Source organism: Impatiens glandulifera, chromosome 2 (genome assembly GCF_907164915.1).
Source record: "Impatiens glandulifera chromosome 2, dImpGla2.1, whole genome shotgun sequence".
Classification (NCBI taxonomy): Eukaryota; Viridiplantae; Streptophyta; class Magnoliopsida; order Ericales; family Balsaminaceae; genus Impatiens; species Impatiens glandulifera.
Window position 1 is genome coordinate 55,982,546 of NC_061863.1, and position 21,434 is coordinate 56,003,979.

Consider the following 21,434-nt stretch of genomic DNA (forward strand, 5'->3'; position numbering starts at 1 on the left):
GAATTTTGATGGTCATTATGACTTAATTATTATGCTTTAATAATTCATTTTATTTATCTTCATTATTATTAATTTCTTTAGAAGACATCTTCATTAATTGATACTTATAATTTAACAATTATTTATGTATTGTATTGAATTGAATAATATAATAATTTGTTTTCTATGCATGATTACGCTAATTTCCATTATTGCTAAGATATTTTGCATTTATACAATTAAGTCTTTATAGTAATTTATTAAAATTAATAAATTAATTTAAAATTAGTCGTCAAATTGGGGTTTTTATTTAAAATTTATAAATAAATAAAATAATTAATATCGCTAATTAAACTGCATAATTTTTAAATTATGAAGTTTTAAGAAATTTCAAAATTCAAATTAAACTATGCAGCTATGCAACTAATTTAACTATTTTAAAATTATGCTGAAATTTCTATGATTGAATAATCAAATAAAGAATAATTTAAAATAAAGTGAATAACCCAAAGTCAAACAACATACAAATGATGACTATTATTATTATTATTATTATTATTATTATTATTATTTTCACGTGACAATGGACTAGGAGATTAAAAACCTAATATTTCAATATTTAGGCTTTAATTAAAAGTTAATTAGGATTAGAGTAGAAAATTATTTGATTTTAACGATTTACATGAAATCCAATCTCAAATCTTTCTCTCTCTCTTTGAGCAAAGGCTCTTGAGTTGTTCAACCTCCTTTCATTTCTCCTCTCACTTCCGAGGAACCCTTTTCGTTTCCATTCCCCTTTCTTTCTTTTAATCGATCGCTCTCTTTTTTCTGTAAGATTTGGGAGCTGGGTTCGTACGATTCCTTGGAAATCTGCGACCTTTCTTTCTGATTCTCATTTGTTGACGAATTTAGAACAATTTGCGCAACTGTGTTCCTTAAAAGCGAGGTGCTCCTGTTTCTTCAGGCTTTATAAGTTCTTGAGGATCTAGCAAGATTGTATTTGCTTCTGGATGAGATTTTGAGCTTTCTTCTCTGCGTGCGTGCGATGGATGTTGATTTTAATGGCGACGAGTCCTGCGACTCGTGTCTTGATGCCGAATTGTTGCAGCTTCCGGATGTTTCTCCATTGGCCCTTAAGTCGCACCCTTACGTTGCTGATAAGTTGTTCGATCAATGGCTTTCTCTCAATGAAACTGGGTCCCTGGTAATCTATCTCAATTCATTTATACATCATACATATTACATTCGTTGTTTGTCAATTGAGTACCCAAATTGTAGCTAATAAATGTAAACATAAGTTCAGGTAATTCGAGTGATTTGTAACGTTAATGTTATAATAAACCATGACCCTTTTTGAACACGTCAGAAAAAAAAGCTAAGAATCTAACTTCATAACTGGAGATGTTTTTTTCCAGAGTATTCAAACTGTAGATTGTCTTAGTCTCATCTGAAGTATACTTTGGATATCTGTACAATTCCTTATTTGATAGTACTTTCTTAAAAATTTAAAGCGAACTTGAAAAGGGAATATTGTTTATGTATTTCAAGTGAGAGTTATGAAGGAATGAATGGAACATGACTCAGTTGTCCTGTCTTTATAGCCGTGTAATACTACCAAATACGAATAAACTGAATTCAGATCCTCTCTTATAAAATTGTGATCCGGGAGTTTCTTTTATGAAGCTTGATGATGCTGAAAGATGACACTGAATGGAGATGTTCCAATTGCAGCATTCTGTAATCTCCCAACAGAGAATGCTTCGTACTATAGTATCATCTTTCATAGGAATGCAAATGACAATAGGAGAAAACAATAATTTTCCATTTAGGCCGCCGATGTTTGATTAGCCTTACATTTGCTAAGATTTAGTAAACTGAAATTCCTTCCGTACCATCTTATCTTATTCCTGAATGCAGTAAATAGTATTTTCATGATTTCTCATAAAATCACTAACATGCTACAATATCAAAGGCAAAGTAAAGTTTCTTCTAATGAAGTCAATATCTTGAGGTTGGGTGGGATTAGTAAAGAAGATAGATTTTCATGCTCATGAGACTCTTATTTTGTTAAGTAGGCTGATCCTGCATAATATGTTGAGGTTTATGCTTCCTTTCACCAGCTTAACATATTATTTAGGGTTTACAATAATTTATTTTGTTTTTTCGCAGGTGAAGTCGTTAGTTAATAATGCTAAGGCTGGCATTCCATTGAATGTTCCTGGATCATCTTCTAGCCCAAATGCAACTTCAAATAATTCATTGCCCTCCATGTTTCCTGCTGGAAGTGCACCTCCACTTTCACCGAGGAGCTCATCTGGTTCTCCTCGCACTGTAAAACAGAGAGTGGGCCCTTCTAATTTAGGTTCTCCCTTAAAATTAATTCTTGAGCCAGTCAAAGAAATGATACCTCAGGTTAACTAGACATATCTAATTTTGTTAATACAACTGAAAACAACACTTACATTGAGTCACGTTCTTTCTGTTGCTAAGGTCCCTAGTGCGTTTCCATCATTCCTTATCCAAGTAATTGTACTTTTGCAGTTCTACTTCACAAATGGACCACCTCCTCCAAATGAACTAAAAGAGCGTTTTCTGTTTAGAATCAATCAATTCTTCTATGGTCACCCAGATGGACTACAGATTAATGGTGAGATACCACCGACTCACCTCTTGATACAAAGTGATTGAAAAAGTTGTTTGTTTAATTTTCTTAAGCTATGTTTGATGATTTATTTATGATTTTGTTGGTCAGAGTTTAAGCCTGTTACAAAGGAGATATGCAAGCTCCCGTCTTTCTTCTCTACTGTTCTATTCAAAAAGATTGATACTAAAAGCACTGGGTGTGTAACCAGGTAATGATAATTTGCTTATTTATATTAGTATCCATCTTTACAGTTGTGAGGTATTCTTATATGTGAAATTAATGCATCATATCCCATTTTTTTTTGTCTTAATAGTATTTTCTGACTACGTTCTGATTAAAGGCATTTCGATAGTTTGTAGACATTTTAAAGATTGTTCATGCAGTTATTTCCTATTTCAGGTCATGGAAGATTTTTTACTTATCTTTCTGAATTTTTTTATTGCATGTTTGTCCATGGTTTTCACTTAGCTTGTTGTGCCTATGCAAATAATTGTATCTCTTAAAGTTGTACAATGTTTGAGACGTTGTGACATGGTAGAACCATGGATAGCTTCTTATCTCCCCCTCTTTAAATTATTTTTCTTTAATATATTTTAATGACGAAAGGAAAATTTTAGGATATGTGAAGCAAGACAAGTTAGTCCAAAGGAAAAAAAAGGGAGGGGAATTTTGGGTTGGCACACATGTTTTTGAATGTGCCCATGGCATCGAGTAGAAGATAGCCATTTAGAATATAACTGTTGTACTTTTAACATCCCAAGCTTACATAGAGTTTCAAATTACATGTCTTGCTCTCACACACTCTATTGCTTTCATCTCCAATGCATCCATCTCTATGATACAAAAAAATCACTCAAAAAACAAAATCTCATTAATATAATCAAATTGAAAGAGTTGGAATTTAATATGTATAGATACTAAACTATGGTTATATATATTCATTGCTGCACATGGAGTAATAAATATTCACCTAATGGTTGAACAATTTTTGTCAGAACTATCTAATAGAATTGCCAAAATTGTTCATTATTTTGCGACAGGGGGGGGGGGGGGGGGGGTATAATAGATAGTTAAGGTAGCTATGTCTTTTCACAACAATGCAAATTGAATCTCTTATATATGACATATATAGTGCAAAAATATTTGGAAAATCTAGGTGGAAAATATCATCTTGCCCTCGCTGGGAGAATACCTCTTTCTCTCTTCCTAGATGTAGCCTCTGTATCCAGATCGAAGAGACTATTTTAGGCTTATATTATTGGAATATCGCAAAGTGAAATTCAAGAATACAAGCATAAAATGAGTGGGGATCGTGGAAATATAAAGTTCTAAAAATTGAGTAACTACTTAAAGTTGAAATATCAACCTTTCCAAAGCATATACCTTTCAAAGAGCCATTTACATATGATGGCTAGAGGTTGTTTATCTTCTCAAGCATGACTCATTTATGCTTATCTAGGAAACTGTTTTATCAGATAATGAACTTCTTTTGTTATTGCTTACAATCTCCTTGTATTAGTTTAAACACCTAAATATATCAAGATAACCTATCATTTAATTAGCTTCTTTTTGTATTTCTTATAGTTCCTTGTGTTAGTTTAAACACCTAAATATACCAAGATAACCTTCTTCTCATCAAATTTCAATATGGTAGTTTTCCTCTAGTCATTTGTAGAAAACTGCTGCACCTTCTGAGATCCCCTCAGATGGCGCCCTTCTTGCATCTAACGTAGTTGAAGAGGTACTTAATATAGCAGTTGTAAATCCTGTTCCTATCGACGACCACTGCAAGCTTCCAAGGGGAATCGTCGACCAATCCTGCACCAACGATATTAAAAAAGAGAAAAACAGAAAAATGCAGAATGATATTGTATATCCACCCGTAAGAAAACGAGCCAACAAAAGACCTTTGGCCATCTCATTTGGAGGTAGAGCATCTCAAAGAGCTCATTTCAGATTTGAGCCAAATTATCAAACATTCAAATGGTTGACATGATATCTGCTTACACTCAGTGACAACACTATAACAAAACCTCAACGCCAAGTCGCCAACTATCTCATTTCAAGGGTGTCTATTATGCACACTCTAGGACACCACTATGCGGGAATCTCGATATCGACCTTGTTTGATGATTGTCCTCAAATCCACTCGTTTTGAGTTGAATCAAGTTCTTTTGGGCCTTCTTGTGTATGCTGAAATTATTGACTAGTTTGAGGGGAGGGTGAAAATATCAATCTAGGCCTATTAAGATACCTTTCTATGACATACTTTCACCTTTGGATGAGTCATTTACTTCTTCTGATAGTTAGTGTTTAGAGGTCGTTTTTCCTCCCAAGCAAGACTTGTTTATGCTTATCTAGGAAATTTCTTTATCATTTATTTCGTTTCCTTTTGTATTGCCTATAAACTCTCCTTCTACTAGTCTACACACCCAAGTATATCAATATAACCACCACCTTATTCCCTTCAAAACTCAACAATAATGCAAAAATATTTGCAAAACTATGCAGAAAGTATCAATCTAGGCTAACTTTGTTTTTTCCTTTTTTGAAAATTTAATGCTTGTATTAATTGAATAACGCAAAGTTTGATTTCAAGAATACATGCACATAACGATAGTGGATTGTGGAAATATGAAGATACAAAAAATGAATAACTACTTAAGCTCATAGCTACATGCTGGGTTAAGTAATAGAGGGAACATTAAAATAATCATCATATCTCCGCCTATTAATTGCTTGTTATTCCGATCTCACAATATAATATAATCAACAAACCGAATTCCAAAATTCTTTTTATATGACAGTCATATCATCCCATATAATGAATTAGAAGCTGCTAGCTTCCACACTTCTGTAATAAATAATTAGGCTAATTATATTATTTACCAAAATAGTTAGACTCTATATTATTTCCAAAGTGCTTCCTTTGTTAGTCTTTTGTGTGCCTAATCAAGCACAACTTCATAGCTAAATAACTTCATTATTTAATTTATATCCCCATAAACTCCTCTTCACTAAACTACTAAGTAAAAGTCTTGAGATAATTCATAGTATCTCACCTTTGTTAAATGCTTCTACATAAGTTGTATTTAATTTGTAAAAGGTAAACTTGTATTAATGATTAATTGCAAGGGTTGTGATTTCATTAATACTCAAAGATAGGGAACTGTTTGTTGTTGAAGCTTTATTCGCCTCTCAATGTAATTATTTATTCGCCTCTCAAGAAAGGGGTCTCAACAAAATGATGAACCCTGATTTTCCTTCTTGAAATAACAATACGAAAGTAATTATTTATCTCCCAAAAAGATATATACCATTCCTCCTCCGAATCAAGCCTTTGGATCTTGATTTGCTCTTTACCAGCTTCTCTTTTCATGTTTCCCGTAAGATAAGTAAATTGAAGAATGGATTCAATAGTTGGAAATTTAGTTTTAAATGAGAGGTCAGGAATTCAAAATTTATCTATCAGACAATAAAGCTTTGCATAAAGTTATGTAAAGAAAATATAAATCAAATGAATTTCTCACTAATGTAATCAAATCTCTTAATATTATGAATTTATTCCATTTAATCTAGTAACAAATATTCTCATGTAATTTGATGGACAATAGTTTTTAGACAACTGCTAAATCAATAATAATTGAGATTAATGATTTTTGCTATTGACTTGCGTTGTAGATATATAATTCACTTTGATTTAAAACAAAGAATATTATCATGCTTGATATCTAAAATTAATTTAGAGAATATACATACAATTTTGTTTTGATAAACATTTCAAGACATTCTATAAAATATCAAAATTTCATTTATAAGCATGATGCATAATTGAAATGTGGATTCAGAATCAAGTTCTAGGACTATATGATAGATAACAGAAGAATATTAAGGATAGAAGTGTGTATATTTAGGATGGTACATTAAAATAAAAATGTAAATGAAAGACTGGATGTTAAAAATAAATTTACTTAGTCCTAATAGATATGATGTTTTTACCCATAACGTATGACAATTCCACCAAACACCACAAAGTTGGATTTTATCAGAAGTTTTGGGCCACCATATTAGTTAGACTCAAATTAGTATGTGTAGCATGACAGACAATATTGTGGAAGATGTTATCATATCACTTTTGTGTATTAGTTTTCCCCAAACGCCTTTTAGTGAAATACTAATTATCTTGTTGATATACTTGCAGGGATGCATTTGTTGATTATTGGGTCAATGGCAATATGTTGACAAAGGATTTGGCTACCCAAATATTTTCCATCTTAAAGCAGTCAAACCTTAAGTATCTTGTTCAGGTTCTCTCTTACTTAATGATATAGTTTATTTTTAACATCATTGCTTCAGACATATTATTATGGCTGAAAAGGCCTTGGCAGGAACTTTAAAACTCATGCATGTAATAACATCTTTATTGATTTGGTTAGATGTGCTTTAATGTTTTTTCTTATTGGATATTCATGACTGCTCTAGGACGACTTTAAACCCCTGCTTCAAGAACTTTTGGCTACTCATCCTGGATTAGAGTTTCTACACAGTACACCAGAATTTCAAGAAAGATATGGTATGTGGATGAACAGTCAGTTCTCTATTTCTATGAAATCCTTCCATTTTCACTTGATGTTGTTAGCTTGTAGGTCTTTAATGATTGATCACCCTCCAAAAAGGAATAGATTCTATGTGTTGTGATATGTAGGCATTTCTAGCACTGAATTAGCATTAATTGTGGTTGAATTTATTTATATTCTTTACATTGTCATCCAGTGCTCTTTAATGCCCAAATAATCAATGAGTATGCATACTGAGCCTATTTGGCGCAAAAAGGTCATTTCTGCAACAGTGCCCAATAGCTGCTTCTACTACTCTGACATGTGCATTGGCACTTATTATGTATATGTCGTAAATTGATTCTCACTTATTTGTTTCAAAATAGGCTAAAATTTGTTTTCTATGCTTTTGATAATGCATTGTTAAGCGATATCTATATGTTCACAGAAATCCAAAAAGAATTCCATAAATTTGTCTTGTATGGTTATATTTGGGAAGATATTTTGTTATCATCCAGTCTATTATGTTAGTTGCTTATAAAAGTAAGAAGAATGTGTAGGCTCAACCATTTCAAGTTGAAATTGTTTCTTTAATATGATGAGTTTTTGTTCATGTTTAACATATTGTCAACTTTTGCAGCTGAAACTGTAATATTCAGAATTTATTTTTACGTGAATAGAGCGGGTAATGGCAATCTTACCCTCAGGGAGCTGAAACGTAGCAACTTAATTGCTGCCATGCAACATGCAGATGAAGAAGAAGACATAAACAAGGTTTTAAGGTACATTGTGGCTGAAAATGGATACAGTCATCATAAATATCTTTGATAGTTAAGTTCCTAAACTATCTATACTACTATTATAAAATTATGGATGTGTTATGGCTGATAACACAACTTATTATTGTAAAAAATATCCTAATAATATTAATCTGTAGTAGTTTTTTTCTTTCTTTCTGGGAGATAAGATAATAACTAGTTACAAAATTTATGACAATATTATTTTCATAAAATATATAAAACCATATATATAGGATAAAGCTTGGGCCGGTGATAAAATCTAATGATATTATCCAACATTTCTCCTTATGTTACAGCTTAGATATCTATCATGCTCAACTTGTTACCCAGGAAAAGTGTAATATAATTTTAAAGGTGAGGGTAAGAATATCATCTCATTGTTGACATGACTTCCTGTATGGAGTCACTAAAAAAACCACACATGGTGATCAATTTCCATAAGTTTTTTTTTTCATGTTATATCGGATTCTTTTGCCAGAATATAAGCATATAAATAAATCAGGAAACCAATCTCCATGTGTCAATCCCTACCAAAACAAACCAAAACAACATATGGACATTCTTGCTCATCTGGGGGTGAGTTGACTGGCCTTATTTGAAAATTTCTAAGCTTGATGAGCGAGTCACAGGTATTAAGGTCTACAAGTAGAAGGCTATGATGATGCCATATACTGAAGGATGGGTTTACCAGCACTAAGATGATTTTAGAATCATCTAATTTCATAGGAATGTTCCACATATTATTTAATAGTCTCGATTCTAATACTCTTTTTTTCTTATTTGACTTTGTCTCTTGTTTTCTCTTTTTTTGCATTCGATAAATAATCATCACTGATGAAAACTGTTGAACTTAAGCTTCATCTTCCACCTAATAACTCGCTAGGGAGGGCAATGATTGTTCATCAATAACGCTGACACAACTTTTATTTGATTTTCCAAGATATATTTGTAGGCTCAAGTTTTCTTCTACTTTTTAGATCTTTAATTACACAATATGAGTGACTAAATGTGACAGAACAATTATAAGTTTAGAGCCTGATCTGGTACGCATGTAAAGGACTAGGATTACGTAAAGGACAGTGATGGTACGATGTCTAATCTCAAAATGTTATCACGAGTTTGGTGAAGAAGTGTTTTGCTTCAAGTGTAGCTAAGAACCAACTAACATAAGGACTTTCTCAATATTCCAAGAGTATCTTCTTCATATTGAGGACCAAATGCTTAGTTAATGAAGTTCATTAGCTAAATATGGTACATGTTGAAAACCATGTTGAAAAATCCAACATTTCTGAAATGCAATAAATCTTGCCTCTTCTAGTTGACCTCATATTTCTTTAGCAATATCACTAAACCAAATTTCATTCAATTCGGATTGAGTCATACTGTTACCATTTCGTCCACAAACTTGAAAAATAATCATACATGCAATCATGAAATGTTGAATCACTAAAAGGTAGAGTATCTCAAATCAAGTGGGGATTTAATATGCAAAATTTTAATTTTCATCTACTGCAATTTATACCAAATGAAATAATTCCTTTATCATGAGTACTAGAAGTCACAACAAGTTTATGCTCAACTTTCTGAAACAAATAGACTAAAGGACCTCTAAACTTTGGTTGTAGGCATAAATAATAATCCACTTGTTTCTATTAAACTGTTGCAATCTAAAGCTAAAATTTAAGATGGATTGGCATCTAAGCTACACTAGTTTCTCTACATTTGATGACCTCTTAGAAAGGAACTTTGAGATTCAATTTACTTTGTACTGCATTTATTGTACACATTTATATTAGTGTACGATGGTTTGACATCTAAGATACAATTTGATGGCCTATTAGAAATAAAAATTGAGATTTAATTTATTTCATACTTAACTGTTTTCCATTTCATGTTATTATGGTCAAATATTTATAGTAGGCATCTCTTTTTTCTTACAGATATTTCTCTTATGAACATTTCTATGTGATATACTGCAAGTTTTGGGAGCTGGATACAGATCACGATTTCGTGATAGATAAAGAGAATCTTATTAGATATGGTAATCATGCTCTTACTTACAGGATTGTGGACAGAATATTTTCCCAGGTGTGTTCTTTATGTTCAGGAGCTATTGTTATTTGATGTGAATTTATGGAAGTATGATGCCCTAGTAGGATAAGTTTCTTGATTGTTCTTCTTCTAATATTTTTTATCTTTTCCTCTTCATGGTTCTAAGGTTGCAAGGAAATTTTCGAACAAGGTTGAGGGGAAAATGGGATATGAAGATTTCGTGTACTTTATATTATCAGAGGAGGATAAATCATCTGAAATTAGTATTGAGTACTGGTAAACGTCCCTTTTTAATGTATTATATCTTGTTACATATTGCTTGCAATTTTGAGTCATTTAGCAGTTATCTACTTGTATGTAACTGTCTTTCTGTCGAAAAGATTTGGTTTGGATTTTCTTCTCCTCAGTTGTGCAGAGTCAAAATAGCAGAAATAGATTTCACTTTCAGAAATTAGGATGATACATTAAATTTTCTTCTATCTTCCTTACTAAGAACCATAAAGTTCTCTCACAAACATGATTATTGAAACTTAGAAAAACATGTTAGATCATCCTTTGCGAGGATAAATAAAAGTTGATCATTGTTTGAGTGAATACAGGAAGTTACTAAAACTTGCAGGTAAATTGGACATGATTTTGAGACCAGAACTTACACTATGCCTAGAGTTGTAGTTCTTAGGTTAGATGACTAAAAGTATCCTTTATGAAATAAAATGCAGTTGTTTCTACAGTAGTGTTACCTCTGGATCACCTAGGGATTGCATTAATGCAAATTAGTCTGCCAACAATTTATCTACCCGCAAGTCTATCATTAAAATCTGTGGCTTTTGAATAGAAGTTATCATCTCATCTTGATGATGGTAGGAGCTACATGCTTAGGAGAAGCATTCTAGAATGTTATTTTTTTTCGCTCCAAGAATGCTTTGGAACTTTCTCTAACAGGAGGCAATTCCAGGTTTCAAAATTTCTCATATCAATTTTGAAAGATGGATAACATATAAAACATTAGGATTTGTCATTTATGTAAAAAAGTACATAAATGTTTGCATTAGGACACTTTAATCTTATTAGCACAAAACAATCATCTTAATAGTTTTAAGTGGTTCAACTTGTGTCAGTTATACTTCAATCTATGATCTCTAGTGTCTTGCTTTTTCTTTTTGATCTCTGTGCATCTTTGCATGTCTCTTTTGCAACCCAGATCTAGGCACATTAGGATATTTTGTTTTTCACTTTCATTTAATCTTTACATCCTTTGGAAATAAAATGTGATAGTATGTTCATCTAGTGCTTTACTCTTTTTGGGTTGGGATATAAGCATGTCTTGTGTAAAATAATTTTTCTTCAGTTAGGCCCTTATATCTTACAATTGTTTAGCCATTATTACTACCGTGGTTATAACAGTGATGCATAAAAATGCAATCTAATCAACTTTCACCTGAACTACCCTTACATGAATGTGTTTTTGAATGGAACTTTGAAATCAGCAGAGTAATCCATTTTACATTGTCTGCCCATTTTTGAATCACACGGGAAAAACTCTATAGAATGATTGTAGAAATTTACATGAGCTCAAAATCCAGGCTTGGCTGTTGGCGATGATAAACCAAATAACCAGTATTGTTAGTTCAAATACATTTTCCTTCGACCATAGTAGATGCATGTAAGATGGTTTGCTCAATAACTATGTTTTGATTTACAAACTTGGAGGAAAACATACGCTATCCTAGAATAATAACGAGGTTAAATTTTTTATGCTTGTTTTCCAATGAGCCAATATTTAAGATGGGAGCCATAATATTGTAGCCTTAGTTCAGTTATGATTTTTAAACTGATTATACAGGCAAGACTGAGTTACTTTATGATAAAGGCTGTAAAAGATTATGCCATATGGCTGAAGAATAAGAGTTGTGAAAGTCAAATTGACATTTGTATGAATATGGAACTTGTTCTTCTCAAGCTTTTTGTTGGAGGTGTCCTTTTTATCTTCTATTTAGATGTTTGCATTGGCTGCCATTTATACAATTTTATTATCAATTCTTTTTCCAGCAATACTCCTTACAGTTTTTTTTTTAAAATTTCTAGATGGCTTTTCTTATTCAGGTTCAAATGCATAGACTTGGATGGTAACGGGATTTTAACAAGGAACGAAATGCAATTCTTTTATGAAGAGCAGTTGCATCGGATGGAGTGCATGGCACAAGAACCAGTTCTTTTTGAGGATATTTTGTGTCAGATAGTTGACATGATTGGACCTGAGGTAATCTGATTATTAGTTTCTCATTCACTTTAAATTTTCTAGAAAGATTCTGTAGTTTTGAATGAATTTTTACGACTAAAGAAATAACCAAAGAGTTCTATTAGTTCATTTATTGTATACTATCAATTTTTATATGAGAAATGATTGGGAGAGGGAATTTGAGGGAGGGAATGGGGGAGGGAATGATGTGGCGCAATTTGATTAATCAAAAAAAATAAAAAATTTCTCTCTTTTCTCTCTCTCCCCACCTTTTATCCTTTTTCCAACCAGTGATGTAGTGACACATCATTCCCTCCCCTATTCCCTCCCTCAAATTCCCTCTCCCTATCACTCCTCTTTTTATATTTATGTCAATCCAGTCATTCAATGTCTCCAATGTAGACTTGTATAAATGGATTAATTTTATTAGTTTCCTGGTTTCATCCTCAGTTTCATTTTCCCACCATTTGTTATTTATAACTAAAACTAAATTATATGTGGTCTTGCTGCCCAACTGTACCAATTGTATCTTTTGTGTTATACTACTGAATTTTCTAGACTCAAAGCTAATACCAGACTCTTTTTATCTTGCAGAATGAAAGCTATCTTACACTGAATGACTTAAAAGGCACGAAACTTGTCGCAAGTGTCTTCAATATCCTTTTTAACCTTAACAAATTTATGGCCTTTGAAACTCGTGATCCGTTCCTTATTCGTCAGGTACCTCTGTGACAGTCATCTGCAACTATTTGGTTTATATTTTGGTGGAACTTCCTAATATGTGTCATCTTTTCACAGGAGCGTGAGAATCCACATTTAACAGAGTGGGATCGCTTTGCTCATAGGGAATATATTAGGCTTTCTATGGAAGAAGATGCTGAAGATGCCTCCAATGGTAGTGGAGATGTTTGGGACGAATCACAAGAGTCCCCATTTTGACTTGGTAAGCAATCATCTTAAACTTGACGAATTTTCAGATGTGATGATTTGGTCCAGGAAATATTTCAGTCTGCATATTCATAGACTTATATGCTAATTTGTGCATAGAGTTAGCAAAAAAATATTTTCAAAGTTCTAATAACCAGATTTTAAACTTGATGTTTGATTTGTCCTTCATTTGTTTATTGTTGCAAATATACCTTATTCTTGCGATTGTGCACAACAGTACACTTGGTACTAAAACAGCTCCGATGCTAAAACATATATTTTATGGAACAACTGTTAGACCTTTATTGCTTTATGATGTCCATGATATTGAGGTGCTAAGAAACCTTTTAAAACCTACTATTGCACAAATAAGAATGTTTAGATTATCCACCCAAGGTAGCTCAAGTGTTAAGAGATTTGAACTTAAGATGTTGAGAGGTCTCACTGAAAACACCTTGATTGAAGTGGAGGTTATGACAGTGGAATGTTGTGCTAGCCTCCTCCTTGGAAAAGCCCCTTGCATCAAAAGAAGAAAAGGAGAATGTTTTGATAGGTGTAAGAAGAAATATAGAACTAGGATACGTTTATGTATATAATGACTTATGATCCTCCAGATTGTGATGTATAGTTATACAATTAATTGTGAAAACCCAAGTTAATTCTATATATACTTCCAAACTTTTTTTATCATGGAAGAGAAAGTACATATAAGATAAGAAGGCAGGTGTAAAATGTGGTTTTGGTTGTTCTATTTCCATTTTATTGATATCCATCCCTAAAAATGCAGCTCTACGATGCTCAAGAAAAAAAGTTGAATCCGTGCTCATGAATCCTTGTCCAAAAAGTTATCTAGTGATTGCAAGCCTTTATACAACATCAATCAAGTTCATTCTCTTGAAGTTGCCAAATGATCTGATCAACTTCAGTGCATGTACCAGCATAGAGCCTGTATTTTGGGCTTTTCCCATATTGTGCGCTTTACAACAATTAAACATTTTGGTATCTTTAAATGCAGCAGATCTCCATGAACTTGTCAACTCACCAATGTGAAACTTGGCTTCCTGATATGATAGGGTTAGTTTTCTTCTGGTCTGGTCTTCTTCTGGTTAGTGAATGCATTAACAGGGTGCCTTGCGAAAGTTCCTGTTTGAATAGATGCAATGTGCCCTGTAGCCTTTGTATGCAACTACTACCCGAAAAAGACCTTTGGCTAATGATTTTTTCTCACTCAGTGAAGGGTGTTTTTTTTACTTTGGAACTGCTAGAACTTTTCTTTGTTTGACTTTTGTTTTTATTTATACTTCAGCATTATTGGCTACATTGTTGGGATCAGGGGTCATGAAAGTGAGGTGTCAGGCTGCCTTATGTTTTCTAGCCTTTGTTTGTCCATTTCCTTAATATTCTCGTCTTTGGATTCTCTTCTGTTGATTTCTCATTTGTGTTAGGCTTTGCTGGTCTTTGTTATTCTTTTGGCTATTTGGCGAAACTTGTAATGTCTCAAATTTTTGAGGTTTCAGACAGGCACAAAAGCATGGATTGCATCTCGAATTGCCAAGTTGGTACTCTCTTATTTTTGTTACATTTATTAAGTCACCCTCCAAAGTTATTTTTTAAAGGAAATGTGATGGGTATTTTGTCAAATCATCACTCACAATTTTGGGCAACAATTTGAATATCCTTCAAAATTGGGTTTCCCAGTAGTATTTATTTGAAGGCTTTTCAAATTATTAATAGCAGAAATAAGCTATTAATAAGTTTACAATTTTTTATTATTGGAGCATATTTATCCTTTTGGCATCATTTCTTGCATGGATGCTTTGAGTTGAAAGTGAATTATTCTGTTCCATTTGAAAACATTGTTTATTTATGTTTTTGAATTCAAATAGATTAGAAAATTAGAGAAAAATTAGAAGTGTTTTCCCATGGTTAAGAGAGTATTCAAATCTCAACAAAGATCGCATATCTTAATGGATTGCCTAATCTAACAAATAGTAGGATTGTATCGACTCCATTCTTGGAATCGTACAATTGGATTAAGCTTGTTGTTGCCCTTTGCATGAAACACATGGTTTTAGACTAGGTAGTTGGGTGTCTGGTCTCGATTGAATGAGCTAACTAGTAGCATATGTTGATTCGCAGAATAGGGTCATTCCAAGGAGAAGAGGGAATAATGAATAGTTACTTATTATGTTGTGTGGAAGTATAATGGCCCTCAATCTTCCATTTTCCTTTTATTTAAAGGGAAAGAACTTTTGAAAAGAAAAAGTTAAATGACAATAATTGGAGCAGTGTTTGGTGAATGATAGTGTTGGATATTTCTGTATGGGGTATAGCTATAGGAGATTAAAGCATATGGAATGTGTGGATGCCCCCAAAAGCTAGTGGTTTGTAGACAAACACTTGCCAATGCCGACATGGAGATTAAAAAAAAAGGAAAAAATAAAAGAAAGGACCTTTTGGACCAACTTGGCCCCATTTGATTCACAAAACTTTTAGAGTTGATGGCCTAAAAGTGGTAATACATTTCCATTTTTCAGTGCCAGATGACTCAGCTGATTTGGCTTACAGCAGTACAGAGCACCCCACTAACATGGCCGCCCTTACACACCCAACTTGCCCTTATAGTTTAACATGTGCACTAACTAACAGTTGTGTCCACAAATATCACCATCTGCATTAGCATTAGGAATTTTGATTATGGGTTTTGAACACTTTTGAGAAATATTCAATGGACTTCTGCATACACTTTTCAATATGTTTGATATTGAAGGTTTGGCTGACTGTAATCCAACCATCTGATTACAATAAAAATTTTACTGTTTGTAAGTATCTCAAAGACAGGAGTTTTTGAACCCTCTTTGAGGCCATTCTGATACTGGCTACAATCAGATGAGCAACTCTATAAAAGTGGGAGAAGTGTGTTCACTAGAAATACACAATTTGTTCTAGTTGAGGATCATATGAAAAGAGTGGATGAAAATATACAGGACAAAATTCTACAATTTTTTGATTTATTTTGATGATTTTTGTCCAACAACCTTAGTCAATCTATAAAAATTATATACTAGTAGCGTAGTTGATGGTAAGGAATGATACTTCATATAAATATCTTGCACTAACAATAATAATATTGATATAGCATCTAACCATGAAACATAGTACTAAACAAAACTATTAATGCTTCTTCTTCCTTCATCCATGATTTTTTTTTTTTTGAAATTAAATGAAAACTAACATGGCACCCCACAGCTGATTCTCCGTTTAAACTTAAAGCGCTTCCAGATGGAACTGAAATTCATCCATGAATTTGATACCTTTTGGATTGCATTTGTAACATAGAGTTGTGTGGCCTAAGATAAGAAGCCATCTCACAAGGGAATGGATTATTATCCCAATTCGAGTTGAAAAGCATCTCCATTCCATTGTTTGTGCGTGGAAGAAACCATTGAGGCGGTTCTTTCGATGGACACGGAAGCTTTTGTTCTTTTTGTGGTGTTTGTGATTGAGATTCGTTGTTATTGTCTGATATTGGAGTAGAGTCAGTGAGATGGACCGTTGTGATGTCATGGATACTTGGTCGCCTCTTATCTTTTCCACCCCCGGAGTTCAACCTTATGAAGTATTTCTGAGCATGACTTGCTACTTGAGTTGGTGTCTTCGAGATGACAAAGTTCCTCGAGATGCTCCTCCAGTCTCCTTTACCATATCTTTGAAGCCCCATCAGAAACCGCCTATATATAAATCATCCTCAACATTTAAATCAAAGGATTTACGAATTTAAGAGGAAAGAATGAAAAAAATCAAGTTAGTTTACCTATGTTCTTCTTCTGTCCAGGGTACTCCTTTCTTCCTCTCTTGATCGGATGATCGATCTGCAGAGTTTCTCTTTTTAAACGCCTCAAAGCTGCGACTATTTACCATTTCCATTGTGAAAGACGAGGATAAGTATCCCGGAATTGGGACCAAACCGGCTTCTATATCGCTAACATCTGCTTCTAACTCTGAGTATTGCCTTAGAACATCCGAAGCAGTCTTTCCAGGAATCATGGCAGCTATTTTCTCCCATCGATCAGGCGTTGTCTCGTCGTATTTCGCGAGAGCTTTTTCAAATATCTTGTTCTCATTCTTAGACCAGTTTGTGATAATAGTACTAGTATCGTCTTGGATCAACCAATTCAGAGTTGAATCAAACAAGGAATGATTCAGAGCTTCCATGGATGCTGAAAAATAAAAGAAACCAATCAAAAAATACATCCAATTCCAATCCAATGAATTAAGATCAGAAGAAGAAAACCCACCTCTAAAAACACAAACTTTGATTCAACTTCTCATAACCAAACCACCTTAATCAAAGAGTAAAGAGAAACATAATTACTTCACTGAATTACTTGACTGTAAAAAGCATAATAATGAGAAAGAAAACAAACCCTAATGAAGAAAAACACCAATTCGCAAGAAATCTAGATGAAAAGGTAAAACTGAGAAATGGATTTGGTTTTTGATTTTGAGAGAGGAATTGAGGAGCAATTGAAGTTGAATTCCAGATGGTGGCAAAGCTTGAAGTATTAGAAAGAGAAAGGCAGACATCATTGCTTGATGCGTGTCTATATACAATTGGACAATGAATAGTTATGCTATTAATATGTAATCTTTTACTTTCCCACTAATAATAATAATAATATTAATAAGAAAAGAAGAGCTGGTGAGGCCATGACATTAGAATCTATAAAAATAAATAAAAAATATAAAGAACTTTAAGCATTTAATTTTCTTTGAAGTAGTCATGGAGGAGGTTTTAGTAATAATCAAACTATATAATAATTTTCCCTTCATCTAGAATTCTAAACTAGAGATGATTATGTAATAATCATATTATTGACTAGATTAAATACTAGATTAAATGCATTGGTCTTTATTATTATTTTTTATTTTTGAATTATATATTATATAAAACCTAAAATACGATAATTCGAAATCTAACTAGGGTTTTTTATTTTACAAATTATTTATTTATTTATTTAACAACTCAAATAGCAATATAAAAACCATTTATTAATGTTATTTGAGATCTTTTGTCATATTTAACAAGGTTGTTTATAGTTATTTATTAATATAGTTGTTTATTGAACTTCTAACTAAAATGACAACATGTTTAATTAATTTCTTGTAGGACTTTTCAAATATTATACTAATAATAACATGATTTATGAATAGAGTTAAATAAATATAAAACAAATATATATGTTTAACACATTTTAATTCGAATATAGTTAAAAAAATATTATTTAAAATTTCACAATAATTTAAATATCATCAAGACAAAAATTTAAATCATAATATAAAAAAATCTCATATTGAGAAAAAAATTCATTTTAGTTTTGAAGATTTGTAACTGTTTTTCAAATAGGTTCAGTTGATAAGTATGAATGAATAAGCTTTTAAAATTCATAATCAGCCAAAAAAAACTAGCCCACGTGGCTACATTTATATGTTTTTGGCTCATTATGAAGACACTACTAATATAAGGAATTAATTTTATGTTCTATTACCCCTCACAAAGAGCCAAATTTAAACTATATTTTAGTGTAAATTGGAATCCAAAATCATTGTCCCTCTTTCTTTCATTTTTTTTTCCGACACTTGATGATTCTAATGAAAATCTAGCAATCAAGCTACATTGTTTTTTTTGAAAATGATGAAACTCTATCATGTGATAATGATGTAGTTTTTGATGATTTCACATCACATGGTTATGGTTGGAGTCACAATTCGGAAATATGTTTGTATCTGCGTCTTAAGTAAATGTTATATGTTTTTGTGTTTCGAGTACATATTCAAATTCAATTTGAAGAAGAAATAAATAAAGAATTTGACATTGAATTATTTAATAATGTGGTATGGACACACAGATTCATCCTTCATCGTGCTCTACAAATGGACACATATATATTCCTAATATTCTTCGATGTAATATTTTATCATTTACTTCTCCACTCAAAATTCTACACAAAAGTAATTATCTCACATATTAGTTCTGAGTTAGTAACAAAAATTAGGGCCTTTGAATTAGTTATTGAGTATTGCAGTAACTTGTCACCAGGGAAATCTCTTTTTATTTGAACTGAAATATGTTCCATAAATTATAGAACCTAAATGCTAAATGCTATGTCATCTTGTAAACCTTCTTCCATACCGGTTGAGCACGTTTACGAGGAATCATATTATTTATGTGTGCAACAGATGTGTTTGTTTATGCACGACCCGAGGGATGAACACATGAGTACTGTTGTGAATGTCGTGTCTGAATCTTGTTGACTATGAAAAATCCTTTTAGAGCTAACATTTGCATTTATTATGACAATATAAACACTCTTTATCTATTCAAGAATCATGTTTTAACACAAACATAAAGTTTATTGAGACTGAAATACATTTTATTACTAGAAAAGTAGCCCGTGGACATGTAAGTGTTCTTCATGTACTGTCTCAATGTATGATTGAATTAGAAGATTTTTAAGAAAGGCTCAATATATATATATATATATATATATATATATATATATATATATATAAATATATATATATATATATATATATATATAAATATATATATATATATATATATATATATATAAATATATATATATATGTGTGGATATTAGAGAAAAGGTTAAAAAGTATTTCTTTCAAAAACCCAAAAAAGTTTATATATTTAGTTATATATTAGTATTAGATTAACTAGGATAGGAAGATTCCGGTGCGATGTACATGGATAATATATTGTTACAACGTCTCGCGTTAATTAAATTTTGTGTTGAATTTAAAATATAAAGTGTTATTATCATAGTTGGTTAAAGGGTTGTACTTATTTTTGTTATTGTTAGGTTGCGAGTTCGAAACATATCTATATCATTTTTAATTTTATTTTTAACTGTTTATGGACGGGTCAACCCAGAATCCGACCCAATTATCCATTTACTCTCATATATATATATATCAAAATTAACGACAGCTCTCGAATCGACAATCTAGACACTTTCAAAATTAAGCATCATTTTTTATATATATATATATATATATATATATATATATATATATATATATATATATATATATATATATATATATATATATATATATATAAATTTTAGATTGCTTATACTTGATAACTAAATATTAATATTTTACAAAATTTAATTGTGGATTGTAGTGGTTTTATTACTATAGGTCATATGAAAGCAATATTCTTATTCAATCATATATATACAAGTGGATTGAATATATATATATATATATATATATATATATATATATATATATAATTGGTCAATTTTTACGGGTACGGGCGGGTGACACCCGTACATTGAGAATGTGATGCTCATTCTTTGATGCTTCATTTCATAAATATTGAATATTTAATTGATTCTAGGGTTTGGTTGGTTGGGATATTTAAATAATAAAACCTAATCAAATATTATTTTATTTTTCCTCTTATCTATCATGTTACTTAATTCATTAATATAAAAAAAATACGTTTTATTTTTTTTAAAAAATACGTTTTATTTTAAAAAATAAAATTTATTTTAATAACATATATTAATATTAAAAAAATACTACAAAAATTCCACTAATTTTTAAATAACCCAAGTTATTCAAATAAGTTGAATCCAAACGAGCACTAAGACTTGCTAGGTTGGTTTTTAAAAATTTATTCAATCAATCACATTATTCAATTTATTAATTAAATTATTAAAATAACACCCATCAACATTTGTAAATAAACTTAATATTATTTAAATAAATCATTACCGAACAAGTTCTTATTTACATTTTCAAGAGTTATTTAACCTAACTAGTTCTTGTCTCTTATATAAAATTTTTAAATGAACAAAGATGATAATTTATTTTTAAGATGATCATGTCATTTAAATAAAAAATTATTTAAACACAGCCCCAAAAACATAAAATAAAAAACATAGATAACCTGAATTATTCAAATAACAAACAAACTCTGTAACTTATTAAATTGTTAAAAAACCAACTATAATCAAATATCACTTTGTTTACTTTTTCATAATCAAATTATTTAATTTATTAATCAAACTATTAAAATAACACCCATCCAATATTTTTTAAATAAACTTAATATTATTTAAATAAATCATTCATAACTAGTTCGGTCAGGTCTCAAATATAAAATTTCTAAATGACAAAGATGATCATTTTTTTAAAGATGA

At 31.4% G+C, this 21,434-nt stretch overlaps 2 protein-coding genes across 3 annotated transcripts; one reads left to right on the top strand and one right to left on the bottom strand.

Annotated features, from left to right (window-relative positions):
• The first annotated feature begins 676 nt into the window (after positions 1-676).
• On the top strand, positions 677-14,571 carry LOC124926208 (probable serine/threonine protein phosphatase 2A regulatory subunit B''gamma). The gene is made up of 13 exons (XM_047466395.1): positions 677-1,183; positions 2,149-2,391; positions 2,521-2,626; positions 2,732-2,831; positions 6,825-6,930; positions 7,106-7,196; positions 7,820-7,961; positions 9,920-10,067; positions 10,198-10,307; positions 12,135-12,291; positions 12,865-12,990; positions 13,069-13,213; positions 13,985-14,571. The coding sequence occupies exons 1-12, from the start codon at positions 1,025-1,027 to the stop codon at positions 13,207-13,209; spliced, it is 1,629 nt and encodes a 542-aa protein (XP_047322351.1). The 5' UTR covers positions 677-1,024; the 3' UTR covers positions 13,210-13,213; positions 13,985-14,571.
• A 1,704-nt stretch (positions 14,572-16,275) lies between these two features.
• LOC124926209 (transcription factor DIVARICATA-like) lies at positions 16,276-17,784 on the bottom strand. Of its 2 annotated transcripts, XM_047466398.1 has the most exons (4): positions 17,625-17,784; positions 17,496-17,540; positions 17,012-17,417; positions 16,276-16,928 (listed from the first exon to the last, which is right to left on the bottom strand). In XM_047466398.1, exons 3-4 carry the CDS (start codon positions 17,410-17,412, stop codon positions 16,493-16,495), a joined length of 837 nt encoding a protein of 278 aa, XP_047322354.1. In that variant the 5' UTR covers positions 17,413-17,417; positions 17,496-17,540; positions 17,625-17,784; the 3' UTR covers positions 16,276-16,492. The 2 variants fall into 2 exon arrangements, with proteins under 2 accessions (XP_047322354.1, XP_047322352.1); XM_047466396.1 differs by lacking the exons at positions 17,496-17,540; positions 17,625-17,784 and having other exon boundaries at positions 17,012-17,452.
• Positions 17,785-21,434: the final 3,650 nt, after the last annotated feature.